This window comes from Delphinus delphis, chromosome 3, assembly GCF_949987515.2.
Source record: "Delphinus delphis chromosome 3, mDelDel1.2, whole genome shotgun sequence".
NCBI classification, from domain to species: domain Eukaryota; kingdom Metazoa; phylum Chordata; class Mammalia; order Artiodactyla; family Delphinidae; genus Delphinus; species Delphinus delphis.
Window position 1 is genome coordinate 112,305,336 of NC_082685.1, and position 23,587 is coordinate 112,328,922.

The following is a 23,587-nucleotide window of genomic DNA, read 5'->3' on the forward strand; positions in this document are numbered from 1 at the left end:
AAAATGTGCTGAAATGTAAGAATTACAGCAAAGTGCTTGAAAAAGGATGGCGCAAACTAGAAAGGCTTTATTTTGACACCTAAAGATAAAAAGTGTCCCCATACCTGAATCACGTGGTCATCGCTTGTGATTTCTATGGCTTCATGACAGTGGTCTAATGCTGTAAACACTGAATTACAGGCCCTGAAAGTTGCAAAAGATTGATGTTAGTTCTGCTGGAAAACCATGAGCATTTCATCTGTTCATTTATCAAAGTAAACAGTTCCTCAGGTTCATTAAAACCAAATACCTTCCGATATGTTTTGGGGAAAAAAAAAGAAACCTAGCCTTTCAAACTAAATGAATAAACAACAGCATGCATTTCTATGCATATCATACAGAGAGAAGAATGTAATCTGGCAAAATCATCATGGATTGTGGAATGAGCTCCGTATGTGCTGGATGAAACCTTCACACTGACACAAGAGAACAAAGATGCAGGAGATGGTCTCGTAGGCCCCTATGTTCTATGTCAATGACATTCTTCTGTTCCATTCACGGCGGCAGTCATGGAGAAGTCCCATCCCCATCAATTAGAAAAATCTAATTAAGCCCAAATTAGATCTGAGGTATTCTGGCCTTTTGCAACAGACACAGAAATATTTTTTTCTTTTCTTACTTTTATGACCTAGATAAGCAAGCCTTTACGGTACTTGCTACACCCACCAGCCTGATGAAAGGCAAATATGGCTGAATTCCCCTTGCCTGGTTCATTTTACAGCTCTCCTGGTGGGCACTATTCTTGATGACCTTCCTTGTATATCTGGAATATTTGAAATCATTTCAATATCTCAATTTCTTGGGCAACATTTTAACTACCTTCCAAATTTAGAGCAACTCCAAATACAGTAAGTTATTTACTATCTAACCCAGCAAGTATGTGGCTAGTTTCTAGAGCTTTGTTATTTGTACTGGCTGTTTAAAGAATCCCAGTGAAGGCTTTCTTATACATTACCGAAAAAATGTTAATCTACTGGATTGATGTTTCTTCTTGTAAAACGAACTCTTATAATGTTATTCATTTTTCCCTCTCAGAAGGCATGTAACTTTGCCATTCTATTTTGAACTGTTTACAAGGGAGAGGGCAGAAGAAACTGGGTGAAACTTGGTTCGGTATTTGGCCAGTTATGGGACCTTGGGCAATGTTTTCTCTCTGCTGGCCCTCAGTTTCCTCATCTATAAAATGAAGATAACACATCTTACAGGTTGTTGTAAGAATCAAAACAGTTTATGTGAGGCGTGTCTCAAAATACTTGGGATGATATAAGAATTCAAGACATAGTACTTGTTACTTGTAAGATCTCAGAATAATATTTTTTGTTCTCTAAAGCTTTCAAAGGCTGTTGGTGAGAAGAAAAGTGAATTATAACCTATCTTTTCTCATGAGTGTATCTGAAATATCAAACCAAGAACTGCTTTCAATAATAGCAAGGCAGCCTGCACAGAAAGGGAAGGATTTTAGCCCATTGACGGGTAGTGCTCCTGTCGCTGCAGAGATGAAGACACAGGTGTGGGAGGGTAAGTAAAGTAAGTAATCATGATGCAGGTGAGTGGAGGAGAACATAACCCTAACCCCACTGATATTTCTGATGGGTGTGGGATGTTTTCTTATTTAAATGGCTCCAGTCTAGGGTTCTCAAAAAACTAAAAATAGAACTACCATATGACCCAGCAATTTCACTCCTGGGTATACATCCGAAAAAAACAAACACACTAATTCAAAACCATATATATACCCCAATATTCATAGCAGCATGGGTCACAATAGCCAAGATATGGAAGCAAACCAGGTGTCCATCGACAGATGAATGGATAAAGGTGTGATATATATATACAATGGAATACTACTCAGCCATAAAAAAGAACAAAATTTTGCCGTTTGCAGCAACATGGATGGACTTGGAGGGTATTATGCTAAGTGAAATAAGTAGACAGAGAAAGACAAATACTGTATGATATCACTTACATGTGGAATCTAAAAAAAAAAAAACAAAAAACCCCCAAACTAGTGAACATAACCAAAAAGCAGACTCACAGATATAGAGTACAAACTGGTGGTTACCAGGGGGGAGAGGGAAGGAGGGAGGGGCAATAAGGGGTAAGGGATTAAGAGGTACAAACTATTAGGTATAAAATAAGCTATAAGGATATATTGTATAACGATATTTTATAATAACTATAAATGGAGCATAACCTTTAAAAATTGTAAATCACTGTATTGTAACCTATAATATTGTACAGAAACTATACTTCAATTAAAAAAGTAAATAAAATAAAATAAAATAAATTGTTCCAGTCTACCTAATGTGAACTGTATACCGTCCTATTAGCATTGCTGCATTTGTAAACATGATCATTTAAAATGTGAAAAAGAATTCAAAGAGGACTTTAAAATTGTTACCAAAGTCACTACTGCATCACCTCTCATGAAGAGGGAAGCAAGAGCTAGTCTTATCCCAAGTCTGCTCCAGGCACTTGGGTCCAGAACCCAACTCGGCACAACGGGAAAGCGTTCCCTGTCCTCCAGAAGTCTGATGTGGAAAAGCACAATCTGTGTGGGCTAGTTCCTTAGCTTTGGGAGCTGGATAATTAAGTGTTAAAACATTTGATCAAATGATAAATTCCCCTCTTGCCCAGGTATTTTCTTAAAGTACCTATGTGGCTCAATTAAGTATGTAAACAGCTACTTCAGAGTATGACTGTTCTCGTCAATTCAACAGGCTGCCTCTTACAAGATGTTAGCTCCAACTGCCAAAATGTATCTATTAGATGTTCACTGCAAAGCTATACACTATCCTGTGAGAGTATAATGCCCAATGGGACAAAGCAGATCCTTATTGACAGTGAAAGTATATTGGCAGGACAAGTAGATTATTGCCTCGGTGACAAACGCTACTGGACTGCCATGTGTAGATCTAGGCTTTAAGCCAATTTGGTTGATGGTTCTATTTAAATAAACCTGCAACAAAATGAGGTAATCAATTTGAATCATGTTCCTAAAGTTTGGGAATTTAATTGCTTGTATTAATTATTAATATTCTTCATGCAGAAGAACCTTAGCTTTATTAATTTTCTGTTCTTGGGAAACCACGTAACTCTGCACCTCAACTGTATTTTAGTAGCCTTCAGTTTGAGAAGCTGGAAAATTGGAAAAAGCACAAGGGAACCAGAGCCCATGTAGCACTAGTGATGTAACCATTTCCCCTTCATCTTCTTAAAAGTCCGTGAAGGTCTGCAGGGAAAAAGTAAATATTACAGGGACCCAGGTAGAAAGTCTACAAAGAACATAGTGCTCTGATGGGGTGCAGGGTGCATCCGACTTAAAGCAGGGTGCCTGGATTCTACTCCAGCGCTGCCACCCACATGTTGAGTAGCTGTGATCGTGCCCAGAGTCTTCCCGGCTCTCAGCGTTCCTCTGTCAGTTGTCTGGGGCGGTTGGGTTACATGACCTCCTGTGTCCCTAACAAAGGCACCCCGGAATCTACTCAAACAAAACACAAACACCCCACCGCAGACAGACACACACATACAAGGGTAGGACTGGGCAAGGTGGTAGCGTGCAGGGAGAAGACTCTGAACACAAAGCCACATCCCAGCAGGGGTTCGGGAGCAGCAGGGAGCGGGCTGTGGACTTGCTATCCACCAGCACCACTCCTGGGCAGTGACGCAGCAGGGGCCGGTTACTTTAATCCATCACAGATCAGTTTCTACTTCCGTAACACAACGGGGCTGTCACGCAGAGCCCACGTGAGGATAAAGTGCTCTATAAATATCAGTTAATAATGAGAGATGTAGTGTTCCACGGAATACTAAGGTTTGCCCATCAGAAACTGATTCTAAAATGAAGGACTGCTACTGTCTTAAGATTTGGAGTAAAATAAACATGATGATTTGGGTGTAACCCCTAGGTAACAGATATCAGACTGCCTAATGATGAAATAATAGCTCGTACTTGATTAGTGTAAACTCATCAGCTTACACTCTCAATAAATAGCCAAATCCTATCTGTATTTTGGTTAACGTAGTTCTTTTCATGATAAAGAAGCATAAGAACATAAACAATAAATGGTCATCAGTTAGCCCATACTTCCCTAGACATTCCCCCTTTCATGAGTTCTGTTCAATAAAGTAATTCATCACATGCACACAGAAATGTGATTTTGTTCTGTCTTTAAAAGTTATTCCTATATAATGGAATTTTTAAATCAGGTATGTTATGTTTGATCACACGATCTTTTTTTTCTTGGTTAAGTAAATACGGTTACCATACATGAAGACTGGACAGAAGCGTCTGCCTTCAACATTCAACATCATCCTTGCAGTACAGACTGTCCTTGCAGAATGCTAGTAATGTCACATATTTAGCTGCAGCTGGGGGTGGAATTGCAGGGAAAAGTATGATATAATTAGACTATAATTATTCTGGCATTGTATAACAAAGAGCCTCATTTTCCCCGTCTGCAGCAAGTGACAAAGTTGCCTGCCAGCCTCTGGGGTGCAGGTAGATGCTTTAGACATCCTTGAATGCCCTAAGGAGCTGGGAAGGCCACGGAGGGTCACTGTCCACCCCCATCCGCTGGGCCCAGATATCATACACCCAGGGAGAGTCAAACCACACACACACACCGTACTCCTCCAAAAGACAGAAAAGAAGCTGGAGACAGTTGAGGTACAACCAGCCAAAAGCCATCAAAAGAAACTGACCATTTAGTCCTCCTCTGTCTTCTCCTATGGAGAACTCTTGCCTTCCCTCCCCCTCTGCAGGGGTTGCTCTTGTGCTCGTTGCTTGGGGACGTTCCAACCAGCCAAGCTGAAGCTGATGCGGAAGGTGAGGGGACTGGGCTTCTGGGCAAACCCACCTTCCTGGGACCGCTGCTGCCTGGGCGAGGTCCATTCATCAGCTTTACGTTGGTTTGTATTAAGAACTTGAGCCTTCTCAACGAGCCCAACGCTCCCAAACAGCTCATCACTGGGGGGTGAGAAGTTATGGCACTCACAGAGTGTTGTGTAGTTAGAACCTTGCGAGTTCTGAACCTAACAAGTCCTTGAAAAGTTTTCAGTGCCCTGGCTCTAAGCAGATTTCATCAGCACGATAACTTGAAGCCCTTTCATTTAGCCCTGGTGCTGCCTGGGGATGTTTATTTCAAACGGCCAGACCTGCCTTTGCCACGCCCCCCATGGGCAAGGCGCCTTCTGACCTCTTACATGTGCCATCACATTGAATGCTGCCTAAGAAAACTCAAGCAGTCATTTAAAATAAAATGAGGAGTGCTTGCTTCGGCAGCACATGTACTAACACTGGGACGATACAGAGGAGATTAGCATGGCCCCTGCGCCAGGATGACAAGCAAATTCGTGAAGCGTTCCATATTTTTATAAAAAATGAGATACTAAAATAAATAAGTAAATAAAATGAGGGAATTACCTATCAAAGCAATAAGGCGTCTGCTGTTCGTTTTTGTTGTAGAAAACGCACAGTTGAAGAATTAAACCAAAATGAAATCTCTCTTTTCCTAATCCTATTTACTGTGAAAACATCTAAAATAAAAGTACAAAGTCTTTTTACCCTAAATAAAAACAGAAGAGAGCCCCAGGAATAAAAACAATTAATGTACAATTAAAACTCATAAATTGCTATAGTAAAGGCAATGCGGTTTTCTTACGAAATTCTATGAAGTTCTCTGCAGGTAATAAATATATGGATACAAAGAAACCAAGGGATTTAACTGACACTCAAAAATCTTTGGCAATCTTCCTTACCAACGAATTTCCACTGGTTTGAGATTCTTTTTTTAATACTTTCCCACCTCAAAAGGGACTGTTTATCCCCACACTTAATTTCTTAGAGCTCTCTATCCACCAAACAGTTGACTTCCCTGAGCAGGGTGAACCCCAGAAGGGCCTGCCTCTGGGGGTTCATGCCAATCCATTTTCTTCCAAGGGACAGAGGAGGGCTCTGAAAAGTTAAGTTTAGAAAGGGTTCTGTTCTCTTTGAATGCAAATTCAGTAATCAAGGTAAGAAGTGTAACCATTTCAATGAGATGCTATCCTTATTTTTCACCGAGCCTGAAAGCCTTGTGACCCCTCAGTGGGCCAGAGAGAGAAGCCAGAGCCCTTCTGGCATCCCATAGCCTGGAGCCACTTGGGACTGGTCTCCCAGAGGCCGCGGGCTATGAAGAGCCTCTTCTTTCCCCTGCTCTCTCTGCTGAAGCGGGGCAGGTTGAAGAAATCAGGGTCCTAAGAGTGTGCTGGAGTAGAGCCTGAACAAAACCAGGCATGGGCTACAACTCTGATACTCCAAGACGTCCCAGAAGCAGAGCATCCTAGCACCGAGACGGTGAGAGAATCTGTGTCTCAGAAGTAAGCACCAGAGAGAAGTTCTTAAAGCACTAGGCATGCGTAAAGAGACTTAAAATCAGTCTCTTGAAGATACTTCATGCATATTGAGGCCACAAGCAGGCCTCATGAAATTGCTATCATGGATACGTAGCAATTGCCATAGTTAGCATAATAAATATTCCCACGGGTTTGCCCCTATCTATAACAATCCAAGTAGGAATGTATAAATGTTGCAAGTACAAAGTCATCCTCAAAGGCTATTCTTAATCTCGATCTAATTGTACAGAAGTTAAACAGTACTTTTCCTAGTGTATAATTTTAAAACTGCTGTAAATAGTGGAAAATACTGTCAAAAGAAGAAACGCCTCCAATTTATTTCATTATACCAATGGGCTCCCAGTTTAGACTCTGCCATTTACCAGCTACGGTTACTTGTTCAACAGCTTCAGAATCCCTGGGATTCCGCTAAGAACCAGTGAACCTCAGCCTGAGGACAGACAAGCTTTGCTACAGAATGGTTAACCTTGTATTCATCCTATTTTGCTACATACCTTAACTTGAACTGTGAGCGAACTTCCCCATGTTCTATTTGAATCAGTTCATTATAGCAAGCAATTATGCTGCTATTCTCCATAAATCTCTGGAAAAAAAGCAAAGGTAATACATAAGACATATACAATTACTTCTTAAATAGTCAAAGAAGCTTAACAGTTTCTCCAACCTCAGGTAACTCTGTTATATAAGACAACTAGTAGGTAGGATGAGATTAAATAAAACAGTTGTCAAGTGTTTGAAATGCTTGTTTAAATGTATAACAAACAAGACAGCAGAAACATTACATAGTTATTTATAACAAAACATTATTAACACTCACAGGAAAATAAACACACGAGGGATAGAACACCTCCCCCAGCCTTGCTAATTACTGAAACACCTGTGCTTCTGTTGCACTAAGGAAAGTCTTCTAAAACCTGAGCCTAGATGTGTTCACGGCATACCACACTACGAGTGATGTCTTCTGGTGGGGAGAGGCAGTCTTTGCTTCCTTCCTCATCTTCTGAGTGCCTAACGCATCCTGCCTCTTCTCATGTCTGTCTGACTGTCTGTCTGTCTCTCTCACATACACACACACACACTCTCTTCCACACATCTAGCATGGATGGCTTCTCCCTGTGGAATATCTGAGAAGCTCCCTGACTTTCCCTGTGCCTCTGGTCCCCATCAGCCCAGGAGGAAGCTGGGAAGGGCTAAGGACAGAGGGGGAACCATGAACACACACAGAGGGAAATGCTTTCTATTTACAAGGCAAAGTTAAACATGGTGAGCTTCTGGTTCAGCTTCTGGACGGGTGGAGATGATGTGTCAGTCTGTAACTGAGCTCTGAGTGGTGTTAGCTGATGCTTCATGAAGTACAAAAAAGGATCTGTGATAAAATAAGTCTTTGAAAAGGTTGGGATAAACAGTTTCCTTTGTTTTAAAATGAAAACCTCAGAAGTAAACTTTTGTTGACTAAGTCTAATTTATTTGCCTTAGGCTTTTATTATGCCTCTGTGTCTAGGTATATATTTTATATGTATATATTTATATATATATAAAATCATTCTATATTTTCACTTTCATATTTACGTAGTAACGTTTTTCCTTTTTTCCTTTTTATTTATTTGTTTATTTAACATCTTTATTGGACTATAATTGTTTTACAATGTTGTGTTAGTTTCTGCTGTATAAAAAAGTGAATCAGCTATACATATACATATATCCCTGTAACCCCTTCCTGTAGTGTCTCCCTCCCACCCTCCCTATCCCACCACTCTAGGTGGTCACAAAGCACTGAGCTGATCTCCCTATGCTATGCGGCTGCTTCCCACTAGCTATTTTACATTTGGTAGTGTATGTATGTCAATGCCACTCTTTCACTTCATCCCAGCTTATCCTTCCCCCTCCCCGTGTCCTCGAGTCCATTCCCTACATCTGCGTCTTTATTCCTGTCCGGCCCCTAGGTTCGTCAGAACCAATTTTTTTTTTTAGATTCCATATATATGTGTTAGCACACGGTATTTGTTTTTCTCTTTCTGACTTACTTCACTCTGTATGACAGACTCTAGGTCCATCCACCTCACTACAAATGACTCAATTTCGTTTCTTTTTATGGCTGCGTAATATTCCATTGCATATATGTGCCACACCTTCTTCATCCATTCATCTGCCGATGGACACTTAGGTTGATTCCATGACCTGGCTGTTGTAAATAGAGATGCAATGAACACTGTGGTACATGACTTTTTTTTTTCTTTTTTGCAGGACACGGGCCTCTCACTGTTGTGGCCTCTCCCATTGCGGAGCACAGGCTCTGGATGCGCAGGCTCAGCGGCCATGGCTCACGGGCCCAGCCGCTCAGCGGCCTGTGGGATCTTCCCAGACCAGGACACGAACCCGTGTCCCCTGCATCAGCAGGCGGACTCTCAACCACTGCGCCACCAGGGAAGCCCTACTTCTTTTTTTATTTGGATTCCTTTTCTTTCTTTTTCTTCTCTGATTGCTGTGGCTAAAACTTCCAAAACTGTGTTGAATTTTGTCAACAGCTTTCTCTGCATCTATTGAGATGATCATATGGCTTTTCTCCTTCAGTTTGTTAATATTGTTTATCACGTTGATTGATCTGCATATATTGAAGAATCCTTGCATTCCTGGGATAAACCCCACTTGATCATGGTGTATGATCCTTCTAATGTGCTGTTGGATTCTGTTTGCTAGTATTTTGTTGAGGATTTTTGCATCTGTGTTCATCAGTGATATTGGCCTATAGTTTTCTTTTTTTGTGAACACCTTTGTCTGGTTTGGGTATCAGGATGATGGCGGCCTCATGGAATGAGTTTGGGAGTGTTCCTCCCTCTGCTATATTTTGGAAGACTTTGAGAAGTTTTGGTGTTAGCTCTCCTCTAAATGTTTGATAGAATTTGCCTGTGAAGCCATCTGGTCCTGGGCTTTTGTTCATTGGAAGATTTTTAATCACAGTGCTTGTGATTTTTAATTTCAGTGCCTGTGATTGGTCTGTTTATATTTTCAATTTCTTCCTGGTTCAGTCTCAGAAGGTTGTGCTAAGAATTTGTCCATTGCTTCCAGGTTGTCCATTTTATTGGCATATAGTTGCTTGTAGTAATCTCTTGTGGTCATTTGTATTTCTGCAGTGTCAGTTGTTACTTCTCCTTTTTCATTTCTAATTCTATTGATTTGAGTCTTCTCCCTTTTTTTCTTGATGAGTCTGGTTAATGGTTTATCAATTTTGTTTATCTTCTCAAAGAAACAGCTTTTACTTTTATTGATCTTTGCTATTGTTTCCTTCATTTCTTTTTCATTTATTTCTGAGCTCATCTTCATGATTTCTTTCCTTCTGCTAACTTTGGAGTTTTTTTGTTCTTCTTTCTCCAATTGCTTTAGGTGTAAGGTGAGATTGTTTATTTGAGATGTTTCTTGTTTCTTAGGGTAGGATTGTATTGCTATAAACTTCCCTCTTAGGACTGCTTTTGCTGCATCTCGTAGGTGTTGGGTTGTCGTGTTTTCATTTCTTTCTAGGTATTTATGATTTCCTATTTGATTTCTTCAGTGATCTCTTGGGTATTTAGTAGTGTACTGTTTCACCTCCGTGTTTGTATTTTTTTTTACAGATTTTTACCTGTAATTGATACCTAGTCTCATAGAATTGTGGTTGGAAAAGATACTTGATACGATTTCAATTTTCTTATATTTACCAAGGCTTGATTTGTGACCCAAGATATGATCTATCCTGGAGAATGTTGCATGAGCACTTGAAAGTGTATTCTGTTGTTTTTGGATGGAATGTCCTATAAATATCAATTAATTCCATCTTGTTTAATGTGTCATTTAAAGCTTGTGTTTCCTTATTTATTTTCATTTTGGATGATCTGTCCATTGGTGAAAGTGGGGTGTTAAAGTACCCTACTATTATTGTGTTACTGGAGATTTCCCCTTTGGCTGTTAGCATTTGCCTTATATATTGAGGTTTTCCTATGTTGGGTGCATAAATATTTACAAGTGTTATATTTTCTTCTTGGATTGATCCCTTAATCATTATGTAGTATCCTTCTTTGTCTCTTGTAATTGTCTTTATTTTAAAGTCTATTTTGTCTGATATGAGAATTGCTACTCCAGCTTTCTTTTGATTTCCATTTGCATGGACTATCTTTTTCCATCCCCTCACTTTCAGTCTGTATGTGTCCCTCAGTCTGAAGTGAGTCTCTTGTAAACAGCATATATACCCGACTTGTTTTTGTATTCATTCAGCCAGTGTGTGTCTTTTGGTTGGAGCATTTAATCCATTTACATGTAAGGTAGTTATCGATATGTATGTTCGTATTACCTTTTTCTTAATTGTTTGGGGTTTGTTATTGTAGGTCCTTTCCTTCTCCTGTTTCCTGCCTAGAGAAGTTCCTTTAGCATTTGTTGTAAAGCTGGTTTGGTGGTGCTGAATTCTTAAGCTTTTGCTTGTCTGTAAACCTTTTAATTTCTCCATCAAATCTGAATGAGATCCTTGCTGGGTAGAGTAATCGTGGTTGTAGGTTTTTCCCTTTCATCACTTTAAATATGTCCTGCCACTCCATTCTGGCTTGCAGAGTTTCTGCTGAAGATCAGCTGTTAACCTTATGGGGATTCCATGTATGTTAATTGTTGCTTTTCCCTTGCTGCTTTAAATATTTTTTCTTTGTATTTAATTATGATAGTTTGATTAATATGTGTCTTGGCATGTTTCTCCTTGGATTTATCCTGTATGGGACTCTCTGAGCTTCCTGGACTTGATTGACTATTTCCTTACCAATATTAGGCAAGTTTTCAACTATAATCTATTCAAATATTTTCTCAGTCCCTTTCTTTTTCTCTTCGTCTTCTGGGACCCCTATAATTCGAATGTTGGTGCGTTTAATGTTTTCCCAGTGGTCTCTGAGACTGTCCTCAATTCTTTTCATTCTTTTTTCTTTATTCTGCTCTGCAGTAGTTGATTCCATTATTTTATCTTCCAGGTCACTTATCTGTTCTTCTGCCTTGGTTATTCTGCTATTGATTCCTTCTAGAGAATTTTTAATTTCATTTATTGTGTTGTTCATCACTGTTTGTTTGTCGTTTAGCTCTTCTAGGTCTTGTTAAATGTTTCTTGTATTTTCTCCATTCTATTTCCAAGATTTTGGATCATCTTTACAATCATTGCTCTGAATTCTTTCTCAGGTAGACTGCCTATTTCCTCTCCATTTGTTTGGTCTGGTGGGTTTTTACCTTGCTCCTTCATCTGCTGCATATTTCTCTGTCTTCTCATTTTGCTTAGCTTACTGTGTCTGGGGTCTCCTTTTCACAGGGTGCAGGTTCGTAGTTCCCATTTTTTTTGGTGTCTGTCCCCAGTGGGTAAGGTTGGTTCAGTGGCTCGTGTAGGCTTCCTGGTGGAAGGTACTGGTACCTGTGTTCTGGTGAATGAGGCTGGATCTTGGCTTTCTGGTAGGCAGGACCATGTCTGGTGGTGTGTTTTGGGGTGTCTGTGAACATATTATGATTTTAGGCAGCATCTCTGCTAGTGGGTGGGGTTGTGTTCCTGTCTTGCTAGTTGTTCGGCATGGGGTGTTCAGCACTGGAGTTTGCTGGTTGTTGGATGGAGCTGGGTCTTAGCGTTGAGATGGAGATCTCTGGGACAGCTCTCGTCGACTGCTATTACGTGGTGCCGGGAGGTCTCTCGTGGTCCAATGTCCTGAACTCGGCTCTCCCACCTCAGAGGCTCAGGCCTGACAGCCAGCCGGAGCACCAAGACCCTTTTGGGAAGTCTGAGGTCTTCTGCCAGTGTTCAGTAGGTGAACACTGTAGATGTTGTTGTTCCACATGTAGATGTATTTTGTTTGTTTGTTTGTTTTTTGCATACGTGGGCCTCTCACTGTTGTGGCCTCTCCCGTTGTGGAGCACAGGCTCCGGACGCGCAGGCTCACAGGCCCAGCCGCTCCGCGGCATGTGGGATCTTCCCGGACCGGGGCACGAACCCATGTCCCCTGCATCAGCAGGCGGACTCTCAACCACTGCGCCACCAGGGAAGCCCTGTAGATGTATTTTTGATGTATTTGTGGGGAGGAAGGTGATCTCCACGTCTTACTCCTCTGCCATCTTGAAGGTCCTACCGTAATTTTTTATAATTCTTATTTTTCTTTAGGTCTCCTAAGAACTTCCAGTGTGGTGAAGATCAGCCTTCTGTTAGGTGATGGTTTCTAAACATTGGAGCACTTTGTTTGCACATAAGTGGCAGTCAGTAAGTGTTTTGTAGACTAAGGGCAGTGGGAAAATATTTTGGGAAGTTTTTAGACTATCATTAACCCCGAAATCTGAAATAAATTGAGTGAACCAAGAACAGTGATCTTCAAACTTCAACATGCTAAGAATAACCTGGGTGTTTGGTTTAAAATGCAGCTTCCCGGGCCCCACTTCCAGAAACGTAGGCAGGTGTCTTTAGTACAGGATTTCTCCATATGCTTGGGTGCGATGCTGCTAACATGCACTGTACCTTCTCAGGGGCAAGAGGAGGAGAATCAGAGTCTTCACTGATTTTCCACACTTACTCGACCACAGAAGCCTTTTGTCATGGACACCTATTAAAAGCTTTGGGACACTAGCATTCCATGGAACACTTTGGGAAACGTGACTTTGGTGGACCCGGCATGAAGTTGGGAGTTAAACACCAAGTATTTGCATCTTGACTTATTATGAGTATGAGCTCTGCAAGGTAGTCATTTTGAGCCTGTTTCCTCCTCTGCAAAAATGGAGACAATACCAAACCTCTCATCCGTAGATGAGGATCAAGTCAGTCCCCTAGAATGGAGCCCGACAAATAATAAACCTTGGTTCTCCACTTCTTCCTCCACACAACGTCTCTCCAGGGAGGAACTGTGTCTGACTGCCATACCCCCGACACGCCTAGCACACCACCTTGCACAGAGTAAGTGCTCCATAAAGACTTGCTGAATGAACTTGTAAACATCATTCCAAATAGCAAAGGGGTACACAAAGGCTCACACAAAAACAAGTTGCAATCGCCCTTTGCTAAGATGCTCTTTCTAAAAACTCAGAGTGGGCTGAGCACCATGCAGTCGGCCACTCACGCACAGCTCTAGCGGCTTCAAGAGGAGCTGCTCTGGGATATTTGATGGTACGATGTGTTCCTGGATCCCCACTCAGGGACCCATCAACTGAGGCACTGGTCAATTAGCTAGTAACACAGAGCCGAGTTTCAGCAGATGATTTAATACAATCACAACAACTCAGAGATGGGAAACAACTTCACAGAAGGCAAGAAGAATAGCTGGCGTATTTGGAAGGGTGTTTGGGTAGAAAGTTGCCAGAGACAAGATTTTGCCCCCAAAAAAGGAGACCAGCCACCTGGAGAGCAGCCTCGGCCGATTCTGTGCCACTGTAACTCAGGAGGGAAAGCCTGTTAGGTGCGGCAGCTTCTCTCAGAAAGAGCCCCAACTCCTTGGGGGCAACCTGACCTGGCTAGCAAAGGGCCTTGATCAGACCCAGCACTAAAGACTACCAGGTGGCCCCTGACAGGTACTGTTTTTCATGCTTCCACAAAGGGCTTTACTCACCATGGCTGCCTGCAAAAAGCAGCATCATATCAAGACAGAGAAACGAAACCTTCCAGAGCAGCACAGACAGGTTACAAAAAAGAATAAAAAGGAACAATGGTATTTTCCCTCCTAAATTCACTTAATAGCGTTTGCACCCAAACAGGGCAGATGTCTCTCCTAAGCTTTTCTGTGAGTAGACGTGCAATCTTAGCCCCCCAGATAAGACGCTATCACTCCTAATGACACCAATCTCCACACCAGTTGGTCAGAGGCAGGATTGGTGAACTAAAAGCTGAATTCCAAAAGGGCGCTCAACAGCACCTATGGCAACGGGGGCTCATGGCCATAACCCACGGCGTGTCTTGCCTGCCCCAGCCCCTCCACAGGTCATGTGGAGAACCTCCATGCTCACATTCTGAGAGGCCCTGCCTCAGATATGAAGGACAGCCTTGGGCTGAGGTGCATGGGTGGTCAACGTTACATGGAAGACTTATGAAAACTGAGTAATTTTAAGTCATTCCTCAGAAAATGAGTAAGTAAAGACGTCCCAGCCACACGACTTCTTGGATGACTTTCCTTTTGCAACTCTCCATTCCGAAACTCAGAAGCATTGTCTCGTTAAGCTGTGGCAAGCACGCCAGAACGGCGTCTGGAACCGAGTGCCAGCCTCTGAGAGATGCGATGACGGACAGGAGGGAAGAGTGAAGGGAGTGAGTGATACTGCTGACCGGAAACATTCATTTCTATCACACTTGTGAACCGCAGCACTGCCTTCAACGTTTTATACAGCACTGCTGCTTCTCCACGGAAGCACACCAAAGCACAAAACAACTGCATCCCGTGGGCAATTTCTGCTTCTCTGTGATTGACAATAAACAAGGGATCTTTTTGAATCCAGAGTAGCCAACCACCATTGCTTAAAGCACCCAAAGGAATTTTCATAATTCACAAGGCACTGGCAGTCTCCTAGTTTTGAAGGAAAAGGACGCATCACACCATCTATTTGAGATTCAGATTACTCCTATCAAAAGACCTTGAGATACCAGGTAAACCTAGTTATTTAGGTTGTTGGTAAGTCTCCTTAATCAATCTCAATCTTCTAGTTGAGTAGCAGGGTCAAAGAACTTTTCTTTGCTGATGTTTTTGGTTTAAACCAGGAGTTCACAAGATGCCACAAGTCACTTGCTTGAGTTTAAATTACCCGCAAAAGTTGCCCAAGTCAACTGTGACCTCTACCTTATTTTTTCCAAAGGGTAATCTTTTATTTTTTTAATAGAAGAAATATACGCTTGTTATTTAAAAAATTCAAGCATATAAAGTGAGGTCCTCCACAATTTCTCCGTAAGGGTTTGTAATATTTTAATATTATGAAATACATTTCCTTTAAACAGTCATGTTTTGATTATCTTTCTCCACCCCTTTTCTTCTCTCTTTCAAATCCATCATGTTGTTTTCTGTTTGCATGCACACGGCCTCACCTCCAACCAAACCTTCAGACTGCCCTTACCCTGAGATACTGGGTAAGCCTAGGTATTTAGTTTGTTAAGTTTCCTTGGAGTAATCAGTCTTCATCCCCAAGTTGAATATCAGTGTTATTCATGTAGTTGCCGCTCAGAATTTTTCTTTGCTGACATTTATGGCTTCAATGAGGAGTTCCCAAGATGCTATTGCTGTCATGGGCCTGTCCCCAGGGTGTAAGCTGTGGCTGGGCCCTTGATGAACACAGAGCCCTGGGTGCTGATCTGGTGGACTAACTATATGTAATCACACACATACACGCTAACTAACCGGACTGATTTAAATGAGATTACTTTGGGACTAGAGAATTTCGACCTGATATAAGAAGACAGGTTTTTTTTACATCATTACATATCTGTAGCTAAGATATATGAAGTTATGAGAGAAAAAGGAAAAAAGCCTGACCAGCAGGTGCTCGTCACCATCCCATGAGAACAACTGCTTCCTTTCCCTCACAGTTCTGGGGCTGAATGCCTATAACAGTATGCTTAGCTGTTTGGCTAAGGTTAGGTATCTGTATGTGAGAGAGGTGCTAGTTCATCTTTTACATACCCGGTTGAAGCCTGCGTGCAGAAGAGGGAGGACCGAGGCCTCTTCATAGTCGCCGGATCTGTAGCAAAGCAGAAAATGTGGTCACTCAGCAGATATACAAACCGGGATTCCTCACACTGAAACTCGGAGAGCGCAAGGCAAGCAGGGAGATGGCTGTGAGGGTGACTTCCTGCCCAGCACATGCCCGCAGGGTGCACCTGCCTTGTAAGAACCCAGACTCCCACGTCCGCCTTCAGGTGCAGAAAAAACACAGACAGTAGAAGGAACTCCAGCAGTGTGCATGAAAGGTGCACACAACAGGCCCTCTCCAACTCTGGGCTCCTTGGGAGTTGGAGCAAATGTACCGGAGCAGTTCCCATAAAGGGACAAGGAAGGTGCAACGCTCATCTCAGAGACCACTGTCCTCTTTGAGATCCCCAAACCTTCTGGAAACACGACTCCCACCCCAAGACTTAGGTGGGTCCAACTCTCAGGAAGACAACTGGCATTAGAGGCTGCAGCACCCCAGGGCCAATGGGGAAGAAGTGTCATCAGGAAAGCCAAGTGAGAAGGGAAGAAGACAGAAATTGATTACTGGCACTCATCTCAGGGGAGGTTTCCTACACTGAGCCTGCAGTTGGGTCTCAGAACTTCAGTTTGAATACAAGGACGGGGTGGGGGTCAGCTGGTCATGAAGTCATGCTGTAGCTCTGCTGCCACCTTTATGAGAAACGGTGTCCCCAAGACAGCGAGCAAGTAGCATGGCGTACATACCTTAGAAAACAGGGAAGAAAAATGGGACAATGGGGACTGGGTGGAGAAGCAGAATGAGAACAGGAAGAGAAATCCCAGTGCCTATTTGTGGCATTACCTGTGGCATTTTCCCAGCAGGGAAAAGCTGTCCTCCCTACCCCCTTTCCTCCTTAGGAACTCAAGGTTCTACCCTCTCTGAACAATAACCAGTAGGGGCACAAAAGGGCTCCAAGGGTATTAATAATGTTCTATTTCATAAGCTGGGTGGCACACGCAGCATTAATTTTATTATTAACTTCCTCTATAAATGAAATACTTAAAAAATAGGGGAAAAAAAAATGAAAAATAATAACAAGACACAGCAAGCCATTACTTGTCAAGGACACGTACACATGAATAAGAAAAAAAATGAATGTTTTGTCTTGGGCCCATGGAATCAGCCAGGCTTGGGGAAATGCTGTGTGGCTTGGTACCCTTCTGGTACCCATGTCAAGACCCTAAGACCCTGTTAAGAGCTCACATCCCCAGAAGATAAAATATAAGCAAGAGGGCTGAAGAAGGCTGGTCTCACATCTCGGTTCCCCTCGCTCTTTCTTGCTGAGATCCCATCCCCCACCAAGATGGCAAGATGGTAAGAAACCAATGGGACAGTTTCTTCACTTTCCTGGGCCAAGAGCCTGTGGTAGGTGTCCAAGTGAAGAGACACAGCTCCTATCAAGAGACTCAAGGAGGAGCAGGTGAGGAGAAGTCTTTGGTTAGGGCAAGACTTGGAAGCCAGGATTTCCCACTGTTCCAATATGGCTTTGGAATGGATATTTCAAATCTCCCCTGGGCGGGGCCTGCCTGAGGGAGGCTGAAACTCTGAGTTGCTGGCCTGTCAGCTCCTTCAGGGCAGAATCTGTGCCAATCACCATAGTGGGGCCATCCTGCTGTCCTGCTTCTAGCCACGTAACAGTCCCAACATAAACTGCACCATCCTTTTCTTGCGGTGGCTTTAGCGCCTGCTCTCATGCTATAATCTGTTCCTTCTTAAGTGAAAAAAATAAGCATTCTCCTATCTCTTTTCTTCAAAGAGAAAAGATAAGCTGGAACGATGTTCTCTCCAGACCTCCTCCTCCCCAGATTCTCTACTCATTTCCAGCATATGATGAGTAACCATCTTTTTCTTGAAGTGTGTATGTGCTGACAGAAATTAGAGAGGGTAAAGAGAAAAATCCAAATATTTCTAGAAACTTGCAAAACAAAGAAAATCCCAAGTAAGACCTAAGGTTGTTGCTGTGAGGCCAAAGACCTCCCCCTTGCTTTGCCAGCTCAAAGGCTGAATTACAACAGACCAATGTTTCAGGAGGAAGAGTAGTATTCCCAGCTGGGAACGGGAGGTGAGCTTACGCTTGTGAAACCACCGCAAGAATCACCGTGTGCTCCGAGGGATTTGTGGCCCGGATCGACCTGCAAGGAGAAAGCTCCAAGTCAAACCAGTGATTACGCCTTGTTCCGTTACCAGAATACAGGACTTCTTCACAGTGAAAATGGCACAAAATCAAATGTCCCTGTAAAGAAGAAGTCTGAAAACACATGGAAAACAACAAAAAAAGATGCCCTTGTGGATTAGGACAATCTCTTTCTTTTACTAAAAAAAAAAAAAAAAAAAAAAAAATTTTTTAACTCCCAGGCAATTCTCCAGTAGGTCAGACCTGCCAATTTTCCACTTCAAAAACTGGCAAATTCCACTTAACTTCCATGTTTTCTGATTGAAATTCCACGCTGCAAGAAAATTGGCAGTCCTACAATTCTCTAGTTATCAATTTGTACTTGGGGAGCTAACTGGGATGGATCTTTTTTTCTTTTAAAATAGTAGATAGTTCAGAAAGTTGCCCTTAGAAGGACTGCTGGCAGATGGCTGTACACGTGCAGGTTAAGGTCTTTTAAAAATTTCACAAAGAGCCATCTCAATTTTTCAGTTGTACTGTTATTTGTGCTCAAATACTTTAAACAACTGAGTCATCAACTAGGGCTGAGAAATGGTCAACACAGTAACTGTCACTATAATGATATTTGTTGTACCATGACCGCCTGTCTATAATTTGTTTATTCCCTAGGAATTTAACAGGGTTAAAATATGTAAGGATATAGAATTTTGAGGTCCATGATGCCAGAAAATGTGCTATGCTGCAGCTCAGATTCTGGATTATTTTGGTCAGGGGTCATGAGTTGGATGAACTCTTAATAAAGGGCCACATGCTTGAGTCTTAGTACAAATAAGCATGCTTGTTTCCATCCATCTCCTTGGTCTGACCTCCCTTTATTTCGGGATCCTTCAGAAGGGAACCAACACCTCTAAGAACAGAAGGCTGAGGAATTCATGAAACAACCTGTATTTGTTTCTTTCTAGCTACTGGCATTTCTGCCCCTCTCCCATTTTTTTTTTTTTTTTTTTGGCGGTACGCGGGCCTCTCACCGTTGTGGCCTCTCCCGTTGCGGAGCACAGGCTCTGGACGCGCAGGCTCAGCGGCCATGGCTCACGGGCCCAGCCGCTCCGTGGCATGTGGGATCCTCCCAGACTGGGGCACAAACCCGTGTCCCCTGCGTTGGCAGGTGGACTCTCAACCACTGCGCCACCAGGGAAGCCCCCCTCTCCATTTTAAGGTGTATGCATTACTGCTCCCCCAGGGACAGCCAGCTCATACTGCTTCATCCTCTTTGACTAAATTTCTTCACCTTTCTCTAAAAATGTACCTTCCCCATGTCCTATTCCTTGAGACCTCACTCTATGTGAGTAGAAGGCTCAAGAAAAGACCAGCTGCTGTCTTCCTGGGAAATGAAGGTTCCCCTTGCGGATAAATGGTATTTGAACGAGCTCCTTTGGAGAGACGCCTGAACTCACTATGGGCAGCAGGGGTAATGCCAGCCCAGACCACTTCCCACTCAGCCACCCTACCCCCTACCACGTCCTGGTAACATGAAGCTACACTTATCTCCTACTTAGGAGCCTACTGAAATCTCAGCAGAAATACCAGGTGCACCTAATGAAAAAAAATGTACAGTTTCAGAGGTGCGCTCTCATCTCTAGGGAGATGCTAAACACCTCTCACCTTCCTTCAGCCTCTTCCACCCCCAGGAGGTGTCACGGGTACACTGCTGGGCTGCATTCTAAGGGGTGGGGCTTAGGCAAGAGAAAACACGTTATGAACATAACTGGGCTGGAGCTCACGCTTGCTTAGCTTCTTTTGAGATTGGCTTCTGTGTTCTAGGTCCCTTCCTGCTGCTGACCTCTTCTCTCTCATTCCTCCAAAGGAACTGGTGTGGCCAGAGAGACCTGGACCTCTTCCTGGTTGAGAGGACTAAGGGGGAGCTGGGCACAGGTGAGGCCAGGGTCCAAGGAAGCATGCTAAGCTAAGGTCCAGTCCAGCTCAAAAACCAGAGATCTTGGGCCATAGATGACAATGAAGAAGGCACATCTGCTGGGAATGCGTCCCCACACATCTTAGGGAAGGTGTGCTGGCAGTCCAGCATTCAGGAATCTCACCATCCTCAATGTGACTGGTAACAGTCAGTAAACGCACCAGCAGACACATAACCTGGCTTCTGAACTGCACTGATGCCCCACTGTTTTTCTGTGCAGCTAAGACAAACATTCACTCATCAGGAAACAAAACTACATTTCTTTATATTCAAGGAAGATTATGAAGCTTACCTGCTAACGGGGGCCTTTGCCTGAATTAAAAGAATTCTTCCTGTTCATTTCTTCTTTTTACATCTGAAGCCTGTCTTAAATCATTCTATATATGCACAAAGGATTGTGCTATTTCTACTACAAAATCATGTAAGAAGAGTAAGTGGAGACCAAGAAAAAGCAGACCTGCTTAATTATAAGAGACCCCATTCTAGCCTGAAAATCACACATGCACACATACACACGCACATATATATATATACATACACATGTATCTATTTCTTAACACTAAAAATACCCAAATATTTTGTGACACATTTTAGTATTATATACTTAAATAGGCAAACGTTTCTATGCAGGAAGATAGGATTATTTGGGACCAGTAAGACATTTTAAAAAAGGTTCCTTAAGAAAGTTTCTTCTTTGGAAAACTGAAAATGGTCCAAGAATAGCAAGGTGGTGCCGTGACAAGAAACTTCTCTTAACGCACTAATTCCTTGTCAGGGTACCAAAGGGTCTAAGGAACCATCTCCCTACCTTTCATTTCACTTGCTAATATTCAAGGCAATTCCAGCTCCATACGTATTTGGAGTTTGTCCTGGTCTAGCATTTAATTAGTGACCTCTTCCCATCCAGCTTCAAAGCATTCCACTTGTGCTAAATGGATCAGTTCATCCAGAGCGAACTCTGATGACTGCATTTGTTTATGAACAGGCAAGCATTTCCTCCCCAGAGCACATTTCTGTAAACAAGCAGGGGGTTTGGATCCCTGGAAGATTTGCTGCTGCTGCAAAGTAGCTGCCTTCCCTCCACGACTGCTGTAGAATCCACCCATCTGTGTCAGGCAGAGAAAAATGGTCTATTTCACACATTTCTGATGTTCATTTTGGGACAGAATAATTAAGATTAAAATATCTGGTGTAAATCCAAACTCTATCTCTGTAACAAGAACTGTGTGAATTTCAATTTTTCTTTTGGGTGAGACATGAGCCATACTCAAGGGGAGAAAACACCCTGAAGTTTTCAGTGGAGACTAGCTCACACCTCTAAATTCATCGGATCTCAAATGTGGAGAAATAGAAAAGGCCATAGGAGGAGCTACCGCCTTCACCACAGAAATCTGTATACACTACTTAGAAACATCAACACATATTTTAGAAATATGTGGGCTAGAACTGAAGACATCTTTAAATGAATTTCATTTTAAGCTGTTAAGTGGACATTTACTAACATATTAACATATCTAAGGTACCTGCACACTGCTTCTGCATCAAAGTTTCGAGTTTGTCTGTGGTCGATCACAATAATCTCATGATGTTTATCTAGAAAGCATTCCAGGGCTGACTCCGGAGTCCGAGCAATATTACATCTGTAACCGGCTCTGTCACAGGCCCACCAGAATCCATCACTCTGACTGTCTTCCTTTGCAAAGATCAGCAAAACCTGGAACACAAAGAAAAGAGAATCTTGACAGTAATCATCATCCTTAGAGAGTAGTACTGTATGCTAAAACATATATCTGGAATTTAAGAAAAAAACATGTCATGAGGAACCTAGGGGTAAGACAGGAATAAAGACACAGACCTACTAGAGAATGGGCTTGAGGATATGGGGAGGGGGAAGGGTGAGTTGTGACAAAGCGAGAGAGTGGCATGGACATATGTACACTACCAAGCGTAAAATAGATAGCTAGTGGGAAGCAGCCGCATACCACAGGGAGATCAGCTCGGTGCTTTGTGACCACCTAGAGGGGTGGGTTAGGGAGGGTGGGAGGGAGCGAGATGCAAGACGGAAGAGATATGGGAACATATGTATATGTATAACTGATTCACTTTGTTATAAAGCAGAAACTAACACACCATTGTAAAGTAATTACACGCCAATAAAGATGTAAAAAAAAATAGAAAATAATTTTTTTTAAAAAAATTAAAGAAAATAAAAAAATAAATAAACAGCCAAAAAAAAAAAGCGGGCCTACAAGATACTGGTTTAAAATGCAGCCTCTGGAGAGAAGCTACCTGGGTTCAAATCCCGGCTGGTCCACTGATTCTAGGGTGTCTTTGAACAAGGTAGTTCATCTCTTCAGCCTACAGCTTCTCCAATGTCAGATGTGCTAAGAACAGTGCCCTGTAAGCTAGCTATGAGGCCTGAGTGAGCACAGAATACATGGTCCATCGCTCTGCTGGTGGTTGTTACCCATTTGTAATTTCCTAACTGGCTTTGTTTTTAAATAGACTGAGCACTATGAAAATAGGCTAATCAACACAAGTTAGACTATGATTCACATACACACATATTTGGGGCCAGGGCAGCTGGTGTTCGTCTCAAGGTACCTGGCCACCTCTCTAAACTTAGCACTTAAATCCTTATCCAGACACAGAAGGGACGGGAACTCAAAACAATCTCAAAAACTAATTCCAACACCTAGCGTTTGCCAAATCTAGAAAGAACAATTGTGAAATGTGAAGCTATTGGAGCTAAGGTGAGGAAACGTGCCTCTTTTTTCTTCATTGAAAAGTGAAGCCCCGCTCCCTGGAAAGAAGGTAGCCATACTTCCCACCATGTTACCCTCTTCATTCCCTGGGCTCTGGGACCCAGATTCCCTGGTGGCCAGAAAGCCAGAGATGGCGATACCACCACCTGAACTTGTTCATTTATTTGTTTGTGGTCTATCTTCCCCACTAGAATTGAGCTCCAGGACAGCAAGGACCTGCCTGTCTTGTTCCTGCTGTGACCCCCTGCCGGTCAGCACTCACTATCTGAGTGAAAGGAGGGTTTCTGCAAAATGTAAGAGGGTTTTTACTGTCAATTGGAATAAAACTACGTCACAGCAATAGGTCTAATAAGAAATACATATAATAATCTCAAGATATTGATAAGGCATTTAATATTCTTCACCAACCACTTCTGGTTTAAACAGGAACAGAAGGGAAGTTTCTGGTCCTTTAAGTCCATAGCCAATGCCATTCTTCATGATGAAATTCTGAATGTCTTTCATTTAAAGTCAGAAACAAGACAAACTGTCCAATAATTACCACTACATTTTAAAAATGCTTCATTAATTGACAATACATAGAAAAACAGAAACAACAGTATAATTACCCTCATGTACCCATCACCCGGC

The 23,587-nt window shown here is 42.5% G+C and overlaps 1 protein-coding gene and 1 non-coding gene across 13 annotated transcripts in view; one reads left to right on the plus strand and one right to left on the minus strand.

Annotated features, from left to right (window-relative positions):
- Nucleotides 1-23,587, minus strand: part of PDE8B (phosphodiesterase 8B) — a 379,854-nt gene that overhangs the window by 112,819 nt on the left and 243,448 nt on the right. For all 12 annotated transcript variants that reach the window (XM_060009266.1, XM_060009269.2, XM_060009271.2 and 9 more), the window contains 5 exons: nt 21,716-21,906; nt 18,180-18,239; nt 16,059-16,116; nt 6,930-7,018; nt 105-183 (listed from right to left, as the gene is read on the minus strand). In XM_060009266.1, the coding sequence (XP_059865249.1) occupies nt 105-183; nt 6,930-7,018; nt 16,059-16,116; nt 18,180-18,239; nt 21,716-21,906 (477 nt within the window). The remainder of the gene's footprint in view (nt 1-104; nt 184-6,929; nt 7,019-16,058; nt 16,117-18,179; nt 18,240-21,715; nt 21,907-23,587) is intronic.
- On the plus strand, nt 5,308-5,414 carry LOC132423708 (U6 spliceosomal RNA). The gene has a single exon (XR_009519032.1). It is a non-coding gene; the product is annotated as a U6 spliceosomal RNA (small nuclear RNA).